At 41.3% G+C, this 18,954-nt stretch overlaps 2 protein-coding genes across 5 annotated transcripts in view; one reads left to right on the top strand and one right to left on the bottom strand.

Annotated features, from left to right (window-relative positions):
• Positions 1-9,419, bottom strand: part of micu1 (mitochondrial calcium uptake 1) — a 43,832-nt gene extending 34,413 nt beyond the window's left edge. For all 3 annotated transcript variants that reach the window (XM_034101049.2, XM_034101045.2, XM_034101046.2), the window contains exons 1-3: positions 9,314-9,419; positions 3,941-4,105; positions 1,720-1,912 (exon numbers count right to left, since the gene is read on the bottom strand). In XM_034101049.2, coding sequence (XP_033956940.1) covers positions 1,720-1,912; positions 3,941-4,104 — 357 coding nt within the window. In that variant the 5' untranslated portion in view covers position 4,105; positions 9,314-9,419. The remainder of the gene's footprint in view (positions 1-1,719; positions 1,913-3,940; positions 4,106-9,313) is intronic.
• Positions 9,420-14,063: 4,644 nt separating this feature from the next.
• mcu (mitochondrial calcium uniporter) overlaps positions 14,064-18,954 on the top strand; it is a 59,647-nt gene continuing 54,756 nt past the window's right edge. Inside the window, exon 1 of one of the 2 annotated variants that reach the window (XM_034101066.2) lies at positions 14,064-14,443. In XM_034101066.2, the coding sequence (XP_033956957.1) occupies positions 14,327-14,443 (117 nt within the window). In that variant the 5' untranslated portion in view covers positions 14,064-14,326. The remainder of the gene's footprint in view (positions 14,444-18,954) is intronic. The other variant, XM_034101065.2, reaches the window with a different exon arrangement.

Genomic DNA, 18,954 nt, shown 5'->3' on the forward strand with positions numbered 1-18,954 from the left:
AGCAGATCTTATTGGTCCATGGGGAAATCCCCAAGAGTGTGTCCCTCAGAGGAGAATCAGCGTATGGATGAGAGGTTATGGCACAGTCATGTGGAAATGCTGACAGAAAGCCCGGGATACAATGTCATCTCATCTTCTCAGATTTACAGGCCACTGATCGCAGCATCACCCACACTGATGGAGACTCTAGCCCGGTTTGAAAGCTTTCAGCCATTGATGCAATCTCTTCTCCATTACAAAAAAATGCACATTTAAAACCAGGGGATGAATTTCAACTTACACCAGTTATTTATTACAGTTTCAAAGATTTTTCTGCAAGTGTCAGATCTTTTTCAAAGTAAAAACTGAACATGAAAATCTGAGTGGAAATTCCCTCTTGCTACATCATTTTGCACTTTAGTAATTTGAGTGTTTTCAGACAAAAATAAAGAAAAACATATGGAAGTACCCACAATCTCAACAACAAATGATCTACATTTGAAGAACAGATGCACATTTTGAAGATTTGCACACAACTTCACACAGCAAACTTTATTAGACAGAGACTCTTTATTGTACGTACTGAGCGAGCTGGAACAAACAAACTATTTTTACCAACACGCTAGTGAGTCCTGCAGTGCTGTGATTCACTAAAACGTTCTGCTCCCTAGACGTCTGCTGTATATGCTTTCAGCAGGCTGAGGCTGCTGCTGAGGCAAGAGTGATTGCACAATTGTTACAGCTACACCCATATGTACTGTTGCATCACATTTCCTTTGAGAAAATTGCATCCACAGTAGTGTTGCACAGTGATACTTGAAAGGTACCACGATACCCTGCCGTTAAAAACGTTACGATTCCTACGTTTCATTAGTATCGGTACTTTAAGAATGACGGGGAAAAGTACTCCGGTGAGAAAGCGCTGTTTTAATAAGAGCCGTGTGTGTTCAGCGCTCTGCTTCCACTCCCTGCACTGCAGCCGTGCCTGCAGTCCCGCCCCTCTCAAGCATGCTCGAAGTGCCTCCCCTCTCTCCTAGCTGCCAGAGCATGTGAGAAAGCGAAAAGCATGGCTGCAAGTGGGAGTGCAACTGCCGCTTCGCCTCGGCTTGTTGACAAAAAAGACGCCAGAAGCGAAATTTGGAAGTATTTTAGCTATATCTCCGACAGTGAGCCTACGGACACCACGAGGCCTGTCTGTAAGAAAAAAATGTATTTGATTTAATACGAATTCTTGTAATTTATTTTATTTATTGTTCTCATTGTTTAAAAGTTTGTGTTATGGTTATGGTGTGAAATAAAGCACATTAATTACATTTAAGACTGTTTCCCTTTTTTTAAGAAAAGTATCGGAATCGCAATTCTTGACTTGGTATCGGTATCGAAACCAAAATGTTGGTATCGTGACAACACTAATCCACAGTTCAAAACTCTTCCTCATTCCTTCTTCCTGGTCCTCCAACGGTACTATATATATAGAACTACACACTGTATTTCGCACCATATCAAAAGGGCCTTTGTTTTTTTTTGGGCTGTCCTTTGTCACCTGGTACCTAATTGACATCAATAAAATCTGTACGACAGCACAATGCGTGCAGATTCCTTTGTTCGTAAAATATTCCATGAAAAATATACTGGCGTTTGCATTCTGATCATTGATTGGGAGGGATTTCAAAACACATTTCGAGGTGAATTAACTACTGGACTAAGTGAACAGTTGAATGTTGATTATTTATTGATTACCTTGCGGTCACGGAATCCAGAGCGTTGCTTCTTTTTTTTTTCCTCACCGCCTTCAGTTATTTCTTCGTCTCCGCTGCTGGCCTCCACCGATTTCTCCGACTCCGTCTCGGCATCGGCATCCTTCACGAAATCCACCCCCTCTCCGGCTGTTTGCTCAAAGTGTCGAACGGAAGGCCCCGCTTCAGCATATGCTCTAGTTTTCAACAAAAAAACGAATTCGAAGGAGACAAGGGAGACATTTCTATGTCATTTACAAAGACAAATGTATTGCAATATCATTTTGTGTTTTGCTCTTGAAGTAGATTTGGTGATGTGTGTGGCTGACTTTGTTCTGCAGCTATGATTCTGGGGGAGTCAGAGAGATTTTGTGCTGTGCTGTGTTTTGCTTGCTGAGAGGTCCACCAGGGCAAGCTACCACCTGACCATCTTCAGACTAAATCGAAAATTGGAATAATAATAATAATAAATAGCAGAGTCTGTCTTGGGTTCATAATAATTCAGTTTAACGAGACACAGCGAGAATGAAGCCTGTGGTGAGAGCCTGGAACAGTCTCGTCCCATCAGTCTCAAATGCCCTGAGGCCCCATCCATCACTCCGCCTCTTGCAGTCATTCTGTCCCCATAGAGCTCTAACGTCAAAACTCTCCCTAGCTTTGCCTTAACTAAACACAAGCCTCGTTAGTAATGAATAGCCATAAAAACATTATGTGATACTCCAGGGGCCTCTACTACGAAGCTGATTCAACCTAACCTGGATATGTTTGAGTTAGCCGGTTGGCCTAATCCAAAACATACGCGCTCTCGCTAAACGGTACTACGACGCTGGTTATCAAGTGGATCGCTCAAGCCAGCCGTGTCCTATCTAGTTAGGTGCGCGTTCACATGAAAGGGGTGGTATTTGGAGCATTCGACCAATCACAAACATGGAGAAGCGTACTGACAGCGCAGCGTCATACTTCCTGAATGAAAAGTGAACTTTAATACTAGTCAAAAATGAAGAAGTTAAACTTTAAACATCCATGACTTAAACACTTTATCCAGGATAAAAGCCACATAGCTGCACCTGCAAGGTGAATACAGCTGGCAAAAGAAAAAGTGTTTGAATGCGTACATTAACAGGTTTATGATATCACTGCCCCGTCTAAAACACGATCTGACTTTAATTACATTTGTCTCGAGTGTTTCGTCAACTTATGTGTTGCTTAAAATAATACTTCTGCATACAGTATGTGACACTGTGAGTGTTGCACGGCCAGATACGGCTCAGCTGACTCAGATAAGGAGATATGATACAAACATTATGATGTGATATGATGTGATATGAATGATAATGGGACACATCGACGTCTGCATTACTTATGTTGTGGCAGCTATTTAATTAAGCGTTCTTAACGCTAATGTTATAATAGTCAGATTGCTCTGAAGATGGGAGGTGATATTCTATTAATGTTCACGTTCACACAGTCGGTGATTTTTGCCGGCCGTCTTTCCTGCAACGGCAGCTTTTCTGTATTTCCTTTCTCCTGTAATATGACTTGATCGCTTTAAACTCCGCACACTGAGCTCTGATTGGTCAGCAGGTGGTGCTTTCACTGAGTTGAGCTCTTAGCCTGAAACCTAACCTGGTGCTGACCAGGTTAGCCGCTAAGCATAAGTTACCATGGAGATCTAGCCTGCTAAAAAGAGAACCAGCTTCGTAGGGCCGGAAAGCCGGAGTTTTCCCTGAATTTAGCCGGCTAAGCGAAAATCCTGCTTCGTAGTATACCCCCCTGGGGTGGTGGCTTGGCATGTCAACAGAAATGCAGGTAAGCAACTTCAATGGGTGGTGTAACAGTTGTGTGTAACGGGGGGAATCGACTTTGGCATGTGCTCAAAAAAAAAAACTATCAAAAACTGCACCACGAGTAAATCCTAGTTTACTCGATGTGGATCAAGGATTGCTTGTTGAATAGGCTCGCGCCAGATAAAGCCTGAAGTCAAGGTGTGAAGAGAAGCATGGTCCAACAAAAAGGCAGCTAAAAAAAAGCATGGAAAATAAAATCCCAGTGATTTGACGTTGTGAGTAACACTGTGTTTGGGGTTGTTGAGCAAGTTTGATTGATAATTAGATAAAGACAAACTACTCTTTAAAATGACAATTATAGCAGAACAGGCAATTATCATTATCCCAGTACTACTCATCATAAGCGCACAGCAGAGGTAATTCTGGGCTCAGACTTACCTTTGCCAGAGCAGTCCAGCACTGGCAGACACACCAGTGACCCCAGCCAGGGCAGCCAGCATCAGCCTCCTCCGGCCAGACCCTCGCACAGCCCCACTGTTGTAACGGCGGGTCAACTGCGTTAGCCCCACCGAAACTGCGGACAATGCCCGCAAGCGGAACATCCTGAGGGAAGTAAAGAAAAAAAGGGTGGGGTGAAAAAGCTGCTACTTATAACAGGGCTCACACAGGACTGTACTGTATAAAAATGTACACCAATTTCGTTTTGGTGATTTCCAGCATGTGAGGATAGAAAAAAAGTCATGCGCTGATGGCTAATCAAGTATAAAACAGTTTCAAACTACACATCACACATATCATCTGAAATTCTTGTAGAAGTGGCACATAGCTACAACTATGCCAAGAACAGTTCTTCTTCAGAAAGTCGTGTAAGTCTAAGGCAAGGATTTGGACAATTTGGCCACAAAACTAATTAACAATCATCTCAAGAGACAAAGCTTAGAACAATAGCAGTGCACTCGTGGGATGTGTCTTCAAACGGCTCTGCAGTAAAAACTATACCTTTAAAAATCAATGAATAAAATGTCCTGATCCTCACACACCTCAATTAATAAACAACAGAAAGACGGGATAAAACTAATTGCCACCAGTGCAGCTAAGCTCCAGAACTTCATTTTCAACCATAGTGGTGCTTCATTCATCTGTGTCATGGAAAGATGATTACATATTAAACAATGGGGCTACTGGTGTGCATCTGTAGCTCCCGTGTGGCACAAAGGATGGGACTGAAGAGTTCATCCCACTGAGGCCTGAAGCTGCCACCTGTCGACATCCTATTAACAATTCAGACACGGATGGCAAACTAATTTGGTAGAAAGACAGACTAAGACATGGCGTATGCTCAGGGCCGCCCCTGGCCAACTTGGGGCCCCAAGCGACATTGTGAGATGAGGACCCCCCCCCCCCCCAACCGACAGGAGTGAAAAAAAATGTTTTGGAGGTGCGCGGAGAAAAAAATGTTTTGGAAACAAAGTAGACTACTTTGCAAATATAATTCCTGTTTATTATAATTATCAACACAGTTACTTTTGTATACAGTGAGGTAAATGGTAAATGTGCATGTATGTCGTTCAGTATGCGTTTACAGGTGAATACGTCAGCATTTCCTGCCAAATACTAGCCTCAAAAAGATTACAATATAATTAATGGAAATAAACTACTTCTACTAATAATCAATTCAATAATATAAATACTATATTATTTTATTGTAATATAGTCAAGACAAAACATGCTTATGACATGCTCAAAAACTGATATTTCTTAAATCTGTATTCAAATGTAATTCCCTCTGTCAGCAATGTATCAACAACTACACACACATTTCTATCAGTATTTCTCTGTGTTGTGGTTGACATGATGATGACTGTTAGGAGTTAAGGGGAGAGGCTGAGCATCACCATGATGATGACTGTTAGCAGTTAAGGGGAGAGGCTGAGCATCACCATGAAATGTGCAAATTGACATAAAAATGAATAAAAGGGGAAAAAATGCTCGATGTTTTTTAGGCTGTAAACTTTAACTGTTATGTAAGCCAACTAGACAGACAGTTTATCACTCTTCCTCCTGTACATTAGCAGATAAAAGGCATAATATACTTGAATGAATGTTAAATAAAGAATGCTGGAAATAACTGCATCTCCATTATGCTATGCAGAGACTGCCTTCTTCATGTCGTGAATTGCAGCTGATGTTTTAATATGGCAATTGGCAATTTGACTAATACAGCATTCGCAAGTTGTACATTTGACTCATACAATAACCCACCTTCGAGTGATGCTCTAGTTTCTTCATGTTTTTTTTTTTTCCCCTCTTGCTTGCGCCGGACTGAAACTGTCTTTTCACCGACATCTCTTCACCTGCACTCGTGGCCGTATCAAAGCCGTGATTGGTCAGATGTCGATTCATTGCAATAGTGTCGGGTTACAGACGTGCTCCCCTTGTCCCCTCTCACTCTCACTCGCGTGTCAGCAGGGGGTGCGCGGAGAACTGTGCACAGCAGCTAAGGCCCTCTGGGCGGGGCCCCCTGCGCAAGGCGGGGCCCCATGCAGCCTGCATGATTGGCCTGTAGGGAGGGGCGGCCCTGCGTATGCTAATTGGAGTGTTCGGCAGCCCATGGCAATTGGGACTGAGGGGAACCGCAAGCATGCATGCGTACCATTTTGTATGAAGCTGAAGACTGACGCTAAGAGACTGGTGCCACAGATATTATGTAAATAAGGGAAACAGTGTTTCCGCCAGACCAGGGCTGAGAGGGCATCCACCCCGAGAGCGGGGGGGGGGGGGTTGAATTTGGACTTGAGCCGTCCCTTATAGATACTGTCTTTTTACATTAGTGAACCGGATCATTAGGCTTGGTTCTCTTAAAGCGCCGGCTGTTTCGGCTCCCAGCTCTTCATGTTACCACAGTTTACCACGTAGCCTCAGTTTCGCCGCTGCGAGGCTCTGGTGCTCAAGCGCGTGCTCCACTAAAACCCCCCCGCTCATCGCGTCCAAATCACGCACGTTCCGTGTTGTCCTGTACCAGGCACCGCCGATGTCGGGGAGACGATCTTCAATACTCCGAAAATAATCCCACCAGACTCCTTTGCCCCTCCAACAGAGGGATGTCCTTGTCCTTTTTCCTTTCCGTCATTTCAAGCGATAGAAACTCTCGATCTTCTCTCGAATTATTAATATATATATATATATATATATATATATATATATATATTTTAGATTTCTGCCCTCAGAAACGTACACACATATGCTAGAAAAGCCCTAATACACTAGAGGCATTGGGACAAACAAACAAAAACACAGACTGTATGACTCTAAACTAGCAGCTGAGGACCGCCCATTCAGCTGAGATGAAATTAAATAATTATCAAAGTCAAAGTTACCCATGATCTGTGAAATCCCCAGTTGGGGGCCTTGGAGCTTGCACAAAAAATAGATTTAATTTTTACAGCTGAGACCAACCAATGCTATTTCGTTTCATTAGCTTGTCAGAACTTTTTGTCTAGAAAGGGAACTCTGGGAACATGAAAGCTATCTTGAATTAAAAGCAGTGAACCACACTGAAACTCCTTTATCTGTATCCAACTGTACGTGTATGAAAAAAATACATAACACAATACTTTTTTTTTCTAGCAGATGTGCAATAAACCAAATAAATACCGAACGTTTTTTTTTAAAGATCACTGATGGACATCATTTTTGGTAAAAGATTTCTCAAGCTGCTTCTTAGAGATTTACTCTTAGAACAGTATCCAGTTATACAGTCACTTAGATCCACCCTTTCTTGTCTTTGTTCTACATTCATGAAGCAATAGACATCCATAACAGTTTGCCACATTTAGAACAAAATCCCACTGTTTATATAATTGAAAAGAGTTATCAGCATCTCTCTGTCTTGATCAAACGCATATATTACCTACATGTCAAATCCCAGCCAATGACCATCATATTTTACATCCAATTATGACTACCTTTTAGAATAAAGGATGGCTTATTCAGCATATGGCTGTCCCAGTTGTATCCTTTCCTAGTAAGCCAAAAGGCATTCATTTGGTTAACATTTTAAAAACCATTCAGTGCAGCCAGTCCCACAGCACAGTCCAGAGTTACACTCAGCCTGAATACTGGGACCTGAAACTGAGCTGGGACCTCATAAATACAGTTATAAGACATATTTACTCAAAAGCAATAGGGATGTTGCGGATTGCGAACTGGTGGCTGAACGTTTTAGGGCTTCTTAAAATCAACATTATCTCTTTAGTTGTTTTCTTAATATCTACAGACAGTTTCCTTTCAACCATTGATAGGTCCATCACCACCTTCCTTTAGACGTCCTTATTGTTGTCATTTATCAGTCCAATCTCTGAGATGTCATCTCTGACTTTACGGACAGTGAAACGTTGAGATGCCCCATGAGAAAGATAAGTGTTTATGTTGTGTGAACACTGCCCGGTACTTGGATGATCACATCCAGTAAAAACAAAAAAAGGACAGCAAAGGAGCGGGCAGTGGGACACCCTAACAGCCTGCAGCACTTAAAATTATGTTTTATGCCCCGAGTTGAAACTAGTGATGCATTCATCTCGAACAATAGTAAACTGTGCTTTTCCAAGCCACTAAACTTTGCAGTTCCTCTGTTGCCTAGGGATGTGTTTTGCCTCGAGGCGTAGATTCAAACAGTGGGAGTGGATTATTGCCAAAAGTACCAGGTGCAAAGATGATGAAAAGTTGATATGGTTACCTTCTACCAAGGCCTGTGACTTGCTTGTGAATTATGACAACTAACTTATGAGGTGATTTATAAAATGTATCATCCCCATACATATGTTGTTTAGAATGTTGACTATTCAAAATAAAATAAAATGCAGTTGTAAATAGACAACGGTCAATCATACTCAAAGGTTTGGTCCTTTTCAAAGCGTGGTGACTCATTGGATAGCCATTGTTATCCGCCTAACTGGAATATCAGGTGTATAAACCTAAGAGTTAGAACTGTGACATAACTGCATGTAAAGAAATCCAAAAGGGGCAGCAAACACAAGCTGTAAAAACCTCCTAGGTTCTGTGTAATGCCCTGGTAGCTAGTTGTGTGAGACACACAACCAAAAACTGAGGTCCAGGGTCAATCAATGTTAAAAAGTAAGATAAGTTGACTTCACAGGTTAGCAAAAAAAAACGAACCTGTCTAAGAGAGATCATATATTTTCCTCTCAGAACTATCTAACCATATAACGTAAACACAATCTTCCCATATGAGCACCCACTAACATTGCGTTTTCATGAGGGGTGTGGCTGACATGATTTTACGATCCCCACCAGTGTGTCGCTGTCAGGGTCTTTGACAACAACACTGCACACAGTCATCAACAGCTAAAGTTAACTGGTAAATATAACATAACAGCGGTAAAAAAACATAATCTTTGCATTATAATAAGGGATGTGTTTGACCTGTCAGAGTGGACACCCGAAGCCCCAAAGTTGTTCCAATGAAGCACAAGCACCCCAATGTTTGTTTTTAGCATTAAGTTAACGTGGTTGACAACAGCCTCCAGTAATGTTATACTCGCTATCTTTTAACCATTAATATGTTTTCAATACCAATCCTAAATGCGCATTACTTCTTAATGTCATAAGCTTAGCTAATGAGTCCAGCACCCCGATAATTATTTCGTACGACAGCTAACACCAGCTAGCTAGCAAGCTAACAGTGAGCATTAGCATAAACGTCCACTATTAGCTCATGAAAAGGCTATTTCGTCGGCTATATAGAGTTTCGTTAGAGGGCTGTCTTAGCATAGAAGCGGCTCGGTTACTCACGTTAATGACAACACAAACGCCAGTCAGTCCAAAACGATAATGTCTTCAGCGTTTCACCTTCCCTCTTGTGTCTGCAGAGATGGAGTACCAGTTCCGTGTTCACCGAGTGCCGTGCACACAGCGGGGAGGGGCAACGTGCAGCCCGCCCAGTGCAGCTCAGACGGGCTGTGTCCCACCACTGCTGGGGATGTACTGTCTGTGTATAAGCTGCTAACAATACAACTTTTACAAGTAATTTTATGTTATTTACAATATGGCTTGATCCTCTGTTCAACACATTCCTTCACCATATGGGAGCTGAATGGACACACATTTATCTAGAAGAGGGAAAACAATGCTGAGCATCCCTTTTACTTTAGAGGTGGAAGAAGATATTGTACTGACGTAAAAGTAGTCTACCATAGTGTAGGAATACTATGTTATAAGTAAAAGTCCTGCATTCAAAAGGTTACACAAGTAAAAGTACAAAAGTATTCGCACCAAAATGTACCAAAAGTAAAATGACTCATCATGCAAATATATGTTTTGATTATAATTAGTGATGCATTAATATGTTTATAAAAGCTGGTAATGGTGCAGCTAGTTTTAATTACTTTGTATACTGTAGGGTAGCTACTGATTGCTACTCCAGGTGTAACTAAAGTTATTTTTAAGTGATATTTATAATTCAAATCATTAATCAAAATGTGCAAAGTAACTAAAGGTATTAAATAAATGTGATGGAGTAAAAGTACACCATTTACCTCTGAATTTGTCACGATCTGTCTGTGTTTTGTTTTGTCTTGTCTTTTTCTGTCTTTGGTTTCCTGTTTTATTTTGAAAAGTGTTCACCTCCTGTCTTGCCTGTTGCTTTCTGTCTGTGTTCCCTCCTGTCTGATTACCCGATTGTGTTCACCTTGTGCCCCTGTGTTTTCTCCTCCCTCCTCACCTGTCTCTTGTTTCTTTGATTATCTTGTGTGTGTTTAAGTTCTGGTTTTTCTGTCTGTCATTGTTAGTTCCTTGTTTGTCTATGACTGTGTTCACGGGGTAGTGTCCTGATTGTCACCTAGTAAACCTTGAAATAAAGGTATTTTCTGTTTAATCTGCATTTGGGTCTGCCTGCTTCACTCACCCTGACATAATTGTAGTGGGGTAGAAGTACAAAGTAGCAAACAATTCAAATACTCAAAAAAAATACACGTCTCTCAAAATTGTAAATGTACTTTACACCATATTGGAAAATGTAGGCTATGATGATTAGAAACTGATTTTTAGCATAGCACAGGTAGCCTATATAGATAGCTTGTTTAGAACCTCAGTGGTTCAAATTACTGAAACAGTTTATTTGGTAAGTTTTAAAAATATATACACCTTGGCAGCTTTGGAAATTAAAATTAAAAACATAATTTCAACTGAATTGAATTAGATGTTTTGAGAGTCCCTGCTGACACTCATGCATGGCTTGACAGTCCTCCAGTATAAAATGTATAAACACTAAATAACCTGCCTCTTCACATGTGCAAGTTACATATATTTGCTGGAATTATTTCCAAAAAATTGCTGGGCTGCTGAGTCAACTGGGGATGTGTCACAGAAGACGTGTCCCTGAAATGCCAGGGATGTCAGAATAGTTTATATCCACCTCTAGACATAAACAAGCTGTAATCAAATTGTCAAAGTTATCTTATCTTAATCATACTTGCATCTCTTAACTCAAAGTAATTAAACTAAATTGCTTTTTGTAGAGGGGAAACTTCTCAGATAGATATCTGGCCAGAAGGTTTTTTAGAGTGTGTTGACAAGACAGACATTTTGAGAATTCTCAGTTGCAATTGTAAAGTTGTAATCTTATTGGCGACCCCAAACTGATAATATTTGGCCTTGTCTCTTGGCTAGGTGGAATGCGGACCAACCAGCACACACAAATAAATATCAGTTAACACATACATGATATCAGACCTGTTAATACACATTTCTGCAGATTTGAAGGCAGGAGGAGGCATGTCCTTGCTTAGTATTTCTGGGACTCCTCTTTCGGCATGCTGAATAACAACACATTTGTATGTCATCTCACTTTAGCAACAGGATGCGAATACACAAAACTTGCGTCACTTTAAAGTATCATGTCTTTAAATGTTGTTCATTTTTTTTAAGTTATTAAATAGAAAACTGAGCCAAATATTTATCCTTTAAAGAAGCATTATATAAGGAGGATTTGATTTATTGCATTTAGAAATTGGGCACTGTCCTGACAACTGGGGCCAGAATCTAAGCATTCAGTCTTTATATTGCTTTTTCGATAAAACTATTACTTTTGTTCACAAATGCCATGTCATTATTTTATATATATACTCTCTACTTCTGTAATCTATTTATTCTATTTTCTCTTTATCCAAATCTTTCCCCTCTCTGACCTCTCGAGGTTCTATTAGAGGGTAACAGGTTGTAGAGAGGCCTATTCCGGCCGGCGTGAGTGTTTAGACCGTATTCACAGCGTACCTCCTTACCTCTCACCAATTCCAATTAAGGTTCCAGTGGGGACCTTTCTCCCTGCGTGTGCCTCTCCACCTCTGTTTCTTACTTCTTACTTGCTACCCTTTTCCCTCAACCTATCCTAAGGGAGTGCATGTACGTAGATACGTTGTGCCTCTCCACTTCTTACCTACTACTCTTTTCCCTCAACCTAAGGGAGTGCATGTACGTAGACACGTTAGTTTAGCTGCTATAGGCTTGGACTGTCGGGGGACACCTTACTTCTTCCTTCTGTCTGTCTGTACCTGTACTCTCATGTTTTTCCGATTAACCCAGCTTCCCCCAAATTTCTTTTTTGTGTCTATATCTATGTCGGGATCCTGAGTCGAGGCTGATCCTGTTGCTGTGGTCCTGTGTCCTGGATCCTCTATCCTGAGTCCTGGACTTCGAGTCGTGGCTGAACCTGTCTCTGCGGTCCTGCCTGACTCTCATCATACTACTTCCCTGATGGCTCCCACAGGATTGTTGACATCATCATGGATTCATCTTCTTATGATAGAGTAGACACATGCATTTCCAAACATTTGGTCAACCTACGCTGTAAAATGTATTATCTCCTCGATTTACACACGGCATCTATTGCACGTCTGTCTGTCCTGGGAGAGGGATCCCTCCTCTGTTGCTCTCCCTGAGGTTTCTCTCATTTCCCCTTTAAACTGTGGGTTTTCTCTGGAAGTTTTTCCTTGTACGATGTGAGGGTCTATGGACAGAGGGTGTGTCGTATTTTCATACTGATATTCTGTACAAACTGTGAAGTCCACTGAGACAAATGTAACATTTGTGATATTGGGCCATATAAATAAACATTAATTGATTGATTGATTGATTGATTGATTGATTGATTGATTGATTGATTGATTGATTGATGCATACATACCTCTTATTTTACTCAAGGTTTTCATCTATGACCTTTATGGGTACAGAGAGTTTTTAAAGCAGTTATTTTTCTTTTAAATTCATTTTTTTCTGTCTCTATGGAGTTACATTTGTATGTTTTATTTTAAGTTACGCAGTTAGAACTGTGTGTAAAGATGTATTACTTTTACTTGAATTCTGTTTTTGTTTTCATTAATCATGTTAATATGCCCCTGAAAGGAGTGTGATATAAGAACAAATGGTGGTATATTTTGTAGCTCACATAAGGATCTTACAAGCTCAGACAATGAGATTCTGATAAGTAACTATGCTAAGTTTAGCCTCATTTATTGCACTGATTCAACAATGTTATCATGCAGAACTCACTTGACTGACTGCAGTGTATTTTGTTTACACTACCGATACGGCATTTGCACATACTGTCCCGTTTACATACAGTAGTAATAGTATACTGTAAAGGTTTATGAAAACAAGTGCTAGTAGTATTTTGCACCACACAAAGATTCGCTTTCTGAATCGATGTAGCCTGGAGGCCTTGCGCAGGTGCTTGTCCATGACTGAGAATTTACATTTAAATTGGATCGCCCACATAGCCTGATGCACTGCACCTGAAGAAGTACAGAAGGGATCAGTTCTGAAGAAATTATATATTAATACTGTATTGTATTTCACAAACAAAAATAAGACAAACACAAGCAACAACAAAACAAGCAAATCTATCTTTTTTTTATATTATTTCTTATTCATCAAAGTCTGGGCTTCAGTGAAAGTCTCAAAATGTGTTTGGCCTTTATCATAACAATGTGAGAGTTACTGTATGCTATCTGGTTTCTACTTTGACCAATACAGGTGTGGCAGGCAGCATTATATTACAGGTTTGGTTAAAGACTAAGGAGAACATGTGTCATTCCACTGTGGGGAGTCTCCTTGACATTCATTGACCTAACAAACCCATTACCACTCATATTACCGTCATCTACAATGGTTGAGTGATTCTGGAAAAGACAAAAATCATCATACTTGAGTTGACCGCTTACCTTCATGTTCTGCCATTTGGGGACAGAAACACTAAAAGGCATTAAAATCCTTGTATATTACAAAGAAGACCATGCTGTTTAAAAGTCACTAAAGATCCATGCAATTAGATTTGACCCTGCTGGCTGCTCTTTTGGGACACAGACACACAGTCACAAGAGTGACCGAAGGACAAGCTAATATTAGACATAGTTATGGAGAAATATGGTGGGGCAGAAATTGAAATGTTGTGAAATTACACTTTTATTTTGTACAATCCAAACATACCACATAGAGCCACTGTCATATTACACCATCATGTTAAATCCTCCTTTCTATTAATAAACATGTATGTAAAATCCCATTTTGTGACCTTCATTAGAGTAGCTGAATGGTGTTGGTTTGTTGTTACGACAAATGACATGCAGTCATCTGTTTTGAATTAGCCAGCACAAAAGTGGTTTTATCTTTGCATACTGGTGCAACACTGGGCATGTGTACAACGAAGCCGTAGTCCAGCCCCGCAAACCCGCCCACCACCCTCCCTCTTCCCTTCGGTGCGTCTCGGTCCGCCCGCAGCAGTCTCCTTCACGGCGAGGTTTCACTACAGAGATGGCTGCGAAAGTGTGCAGATCAGTACTCCTGTTGTCCCGGAGCAGCGGAGCGGCGGCCGGCAGCCTCCCCGCACTTGTTGTCTCTTCACAGCGACATCATCAGCACATAAGACCGGTAAGTCCCAGGACGTGTGTGCACGGGGAGAGGTGTAGGACCGGGGCAGGCAGGCTGGACCGGAGAGAAAGCGGCGGTGGCGGCTGGGCTGGCTAAGGAAGTAAAGCTAACTAGCCACAAGATTTTTTTTCGTTCATATCTTTTCTTCAGATTGCGCTTCACGGAAAGGTGAGGCACTAGATGAGTCATGATTTGTATCTCAACCCGGTGCCGTGTGGTTCTTTTAATCCACAATGGGACGTAGAGCTTTGACAGAGGCAATGCAGTTTTTTTTTTGGGAGCGCTGGTTGAAGCCCATCAAAACTGGCCCCGCCGTTTACAGTAACCAGCCTTCAGACACTCTGCTTTCCCACAAAGCCTCATATCTCTCGCGTCCTTCAACTTTTCAGACATATTTTTTCCCAGCCAGTGTTGAATGCCATTCGTTTAAGGTGTGGGGTTGTTTCTGCAGCAGTGGACTGTAGGGGTTGGTTTGATAACCGACTGAATTTTTTGTTCTGTTGCAATGAGGTTGTGTGTTGTGAGCAGCTTTTAGGCTGCAGCTTTAGGAGGGTGTGTGTGTGTGTGTGTGTGTGTGTGTGTGTGTGTGGTTGTGTGTGTGGTTGTGTGTGTGGTTGTGTGTGTGGTTGTGTGTGTGGTTGTGTGTGTGGTTGTGTGTGTGGTTGTGTGTGGTTGTGGTTGTGTGTGGTGAGACACAGATACTCACTGTTTATTCATGCACTCACACATAGGAGACTTCACAGAAACATGGAAGCCCACACTTGAATGATGTCAGACTCTCCAGCCCAGCCTGCCGCTTCTCCCCTCCCTGAGGGTGTTTCCCCATTCAGTTGGGAGATCCTGGGTTTCCTGCACAGTGATGCAGGTTCTTTTTAATAAGGCCAGCTGTAGCAAAACATGAAACCTCACAAATGCTCTGCAATAACCGGAAGGTGTTGTGAAACTTACAAAACTGTCACTACAATGCAATACAGTTGCAAATGTTGTTCCTGCCCATATGACCCACTCCCTCTGCTGAAACTCAGCATCTAGCTTTACAGGGAGGGAGGGAGGTGAGGCACAGGATGGACTTGAATACGAAAGAATGAGGAAGTCATTGCAGCTCAGGGTAGAACAGCCCCTTCGCTGTTGCTAGGAATACTGCTGTTATATTTTGTGAATGTTCTCTTTCTTTCTTCTTTCCTTCTTTGATTGTCCTACGCTCTATTTGTCTTGTGATCACCTTTACCCTTTCCTGTGGTTTTCCTTTCTCCCCCTCCCTTAAACAAACACTTGGACACTTGCCAGAGGCCATGTGGAATTAAATGAGGCTACCCTTCCTGTGAAACCGACCTGTCTGGAGGTTAAGTAGCTGTCAGAAGAGACTCACTTTGTCCCTATCTCACTGTCCCTTGGTGCCTTCACCAACTGTGAACAATTTCAATAGAACACATTTACACCCCGTTGAGAGGTAATGTTCTTCCCTCTACTAAAACCCATATGCCAATTTAAACTTTAAATTATGTATCGGGTGAGTTGCGGCTCACTGTGTCTCAGCAGAGTTGGCCCTAATCCGTTTTCATTTTATTTCAGTCTGCACAGGTTGTAGTCTTGTTTACCTGTCATATTGTGTCTTCGTCCATCGAAATGCTGCCTTGCAGCTTCTAAAGGGGCCTGTCACTGTGTGACAGCCAAGCTTCTGTATTAATTTGTGAGTCCTTCACTGCAGTGTGCTAACTCTCTGCTTCTAGACTGTCTATATAGAGCTGCAGTGGGGACTCGTACTTGTGCGTTGGCATTAAGCATGTTGAGGCTGTGGGCAATACATGTATCTCAAAATATAAGCCGTTTTATCTAGAGCTCAATTTCAAGCGGTTGGCCGACAAACGGCTCTGACTGCTGTTTCAATAACAAGATGCGCACATGAGAGGTGAACTCTCTAGGGATTGAAAGCACACTGGGCCCCAAGGATCACATTTAACCTGCACCAGATTAATATTGAGTCAGCTGTCAAATAAAATGCTGCTGCATGGCAGGGGAGTTGAGTAATTGTGAATATATAGTTCTTGCATAAGTGGTATAAATCAAAGTTTGCAGATGGGTATTTCCTTTAGTTGTGTCTAAAATAAAGGGTGGGCATTTAAAAAAACAAAAAAGAGCTAAATCCTGTTTTCTTTAATTATTTATTTCCATTTAAGCTGACATGCTCATTAAAGCTGAGCCGTTTGGGACTGTTGTCTTTGAGGCCAGGGGGTCGAGGCCCACTCCTGGCTTTTAATCCAATCTTTGTAGGAGTAAACTAATTTATCCCTGCTGCCTTCACGGGCTCAGTCCTGAAGTTATCCGGATTAGTGTGATAAGAGAGTGACTGTCAGGTTATAAAGGTGATAAGATGGCTGAATGATTGATAAACCTGTCCACGAAGGCAGTTTCATTAATGTGATCCATTCTTTATGGACAAACTTGTTCTAAATCCCTTTACAAATGCACATTTATATATGACTGATAGTGGGTAATAATATATAACATAAATAGTTGATGGAATATTAATTGCAACATACTTATTAGCACATTAGTTTGCTCATAAGTCTGGTCTTTGTACAATAATCATTCAGAGACATTTCAGTCTAACTCTGCTTTAAGAGAACCATTTAATATCCCCACCAAGTTGGACGACTGCAGGGTTGAAATTAGTTTTAGATAGTGGGCTGCAGAGCAATAAAGAGAAAATAGTGGAGAGACAGCCAATATTGTATCGCCAGGCCAGGCAGGCATGTTGGCTCACTCCACCTTAGTGGTGATTTATCATACTAAGACCAAAGTCCAGATACAAAGGCTGCATTTCACTTGAAGGATTTGTCCTTCTGGTGTACTTCAGTGCCCAGTAAAATCTTAAATTAAAGCTGTAACCCATATATATATATATATATATATATGTATATGTGTGTGTATGGGAAATGGTTACCTAGAAATGAGGCCATATTCCTCCAGCATCATATCCTTTGTTTTTTATCATAGCTGTGTTTCCATTTTTACAGTGTGCGAAAAAGTACACGTCCCACCGTCCGGGACGTGTTATTTACAATATCGGACAAGTAGATCTTTGAATTGACTTGTCCGCCGGACAAGTGACGTTTTTCGCCCTGATTTATTGACAAATGATTGATAAATTCAGTTTACAAAAGGCAGAACTCATTCGCAAATTGTACGTGTCCGCCATTGTTCGTTTAGAAATGTAGTTTCGGTTCTGCTTGTTGATTCCTAAGGAAATGCATCTCGCCGCTTTCTGTACAGTTAACGGGGCGGGCGGAGCGGAGCGGGAAGTGTAGCACAGTGGCAGGGTTGGGAAGCAAAACTCGGTTCCGAGTAGGAACAAATAACAATTGTCCGGTCCCGGGATTAATAAGAGTTGTGAGGCCAGGAAGCGAGGCCGAGCCCCGCGGACTGCAGCTCTCTCTATGCTCCGTATCAGCTGATCGCTGCACGGTGCAGCTCAGCGTCTCTCTCTCTCTCTACACACAGCAGATCCGCTGCCCGTTTAACAGCCGCATCTTTGTCAAACTTTCTTATGTTCTTTCTCTAACACGTAATGAAGGTTATTAAGCGTTTTAGCTCATGTGTTTGTAAAAGTAAATAAATGCGTGCAAGCGTCTTTGAGTTGTAGAAAAGCGCTAAGCCTATAGGCTATACATATAATGTATTATTATTATTATTAGGTTATGTATGTCCTATGTGTTGGACATGTGTGGTTGGACTCTGTCTCACAGGCAGGTTGCAGTGTAACATCAGAGGACACTGGGCCAATTGTACATTCTCAAACTGCACCACTTAGAACTAACTAAACAATGCAAAGATTATTTTTATATAATTGTATTCAATAACAATAAGAAATTCAACAGTATGAAGTGATTTGTAAATAGGAATACAGATTAGGACTTAATGTTTTCATAAATATATTTTTCTCCCAGTTTGTCATGGGACTTATTTTTACCCTCTCAAAGAACTGGAACTGAGAACCGAAAATAACCGGAATCGAAAAGCAGAACCGGAATCGTTAAAATCCAAACGATACCCAACCCTTTGTGTGATGCAGTACAATCTTACCGCTCACTTACGTTAGCGGTGTTGTAAAAACCGTGGGAAAATGTAAAATACGATGACGAAGAAGAAGATTCCAGTGGCCCCAATTTTTGTCCATTCTGGACAAGTGAAAAATGTATTCGGACAAGTAAATTGCCAAACTCACTTGTCCATGGACAAGTACTCTCTAAAAACTTTTTCTCACACTGATTTTAGTATGACTGCTACTCTAATTGTGTTGTGTTTGGACAAGAGATCAGAATAAAGGTAAAGTAAACATATACCAATTCATCATTTGATCATTAAATGAGCTTTAGACGATACTGAAAGATAACTCATTGGAAGATATTTTTAGTGTTGTGTGCGTTGAATAATACAGTAGCAGTCTGATTATGAATAATCCACCATTACTGTCAATAAGAATAACAAAAAACAAACAGTGGATATTGGAT

This window comes from Pseudochaenichthys georgianus, chromosome 15 (assembly GCF_902827115.2).
Source record: "Pseudochaenichthys georgianus chromosome 15, fPseGeo1.2, whole genome shotgun sequence".
NCBI classification, from domain to species: domain Eukaryota; kingdom Metazoa; phylum Chordata; class Actinopteri; order Perciformes; family Channichthyidae; genus Pseudochaenichthys; species Pseudochaenichthys georgianus.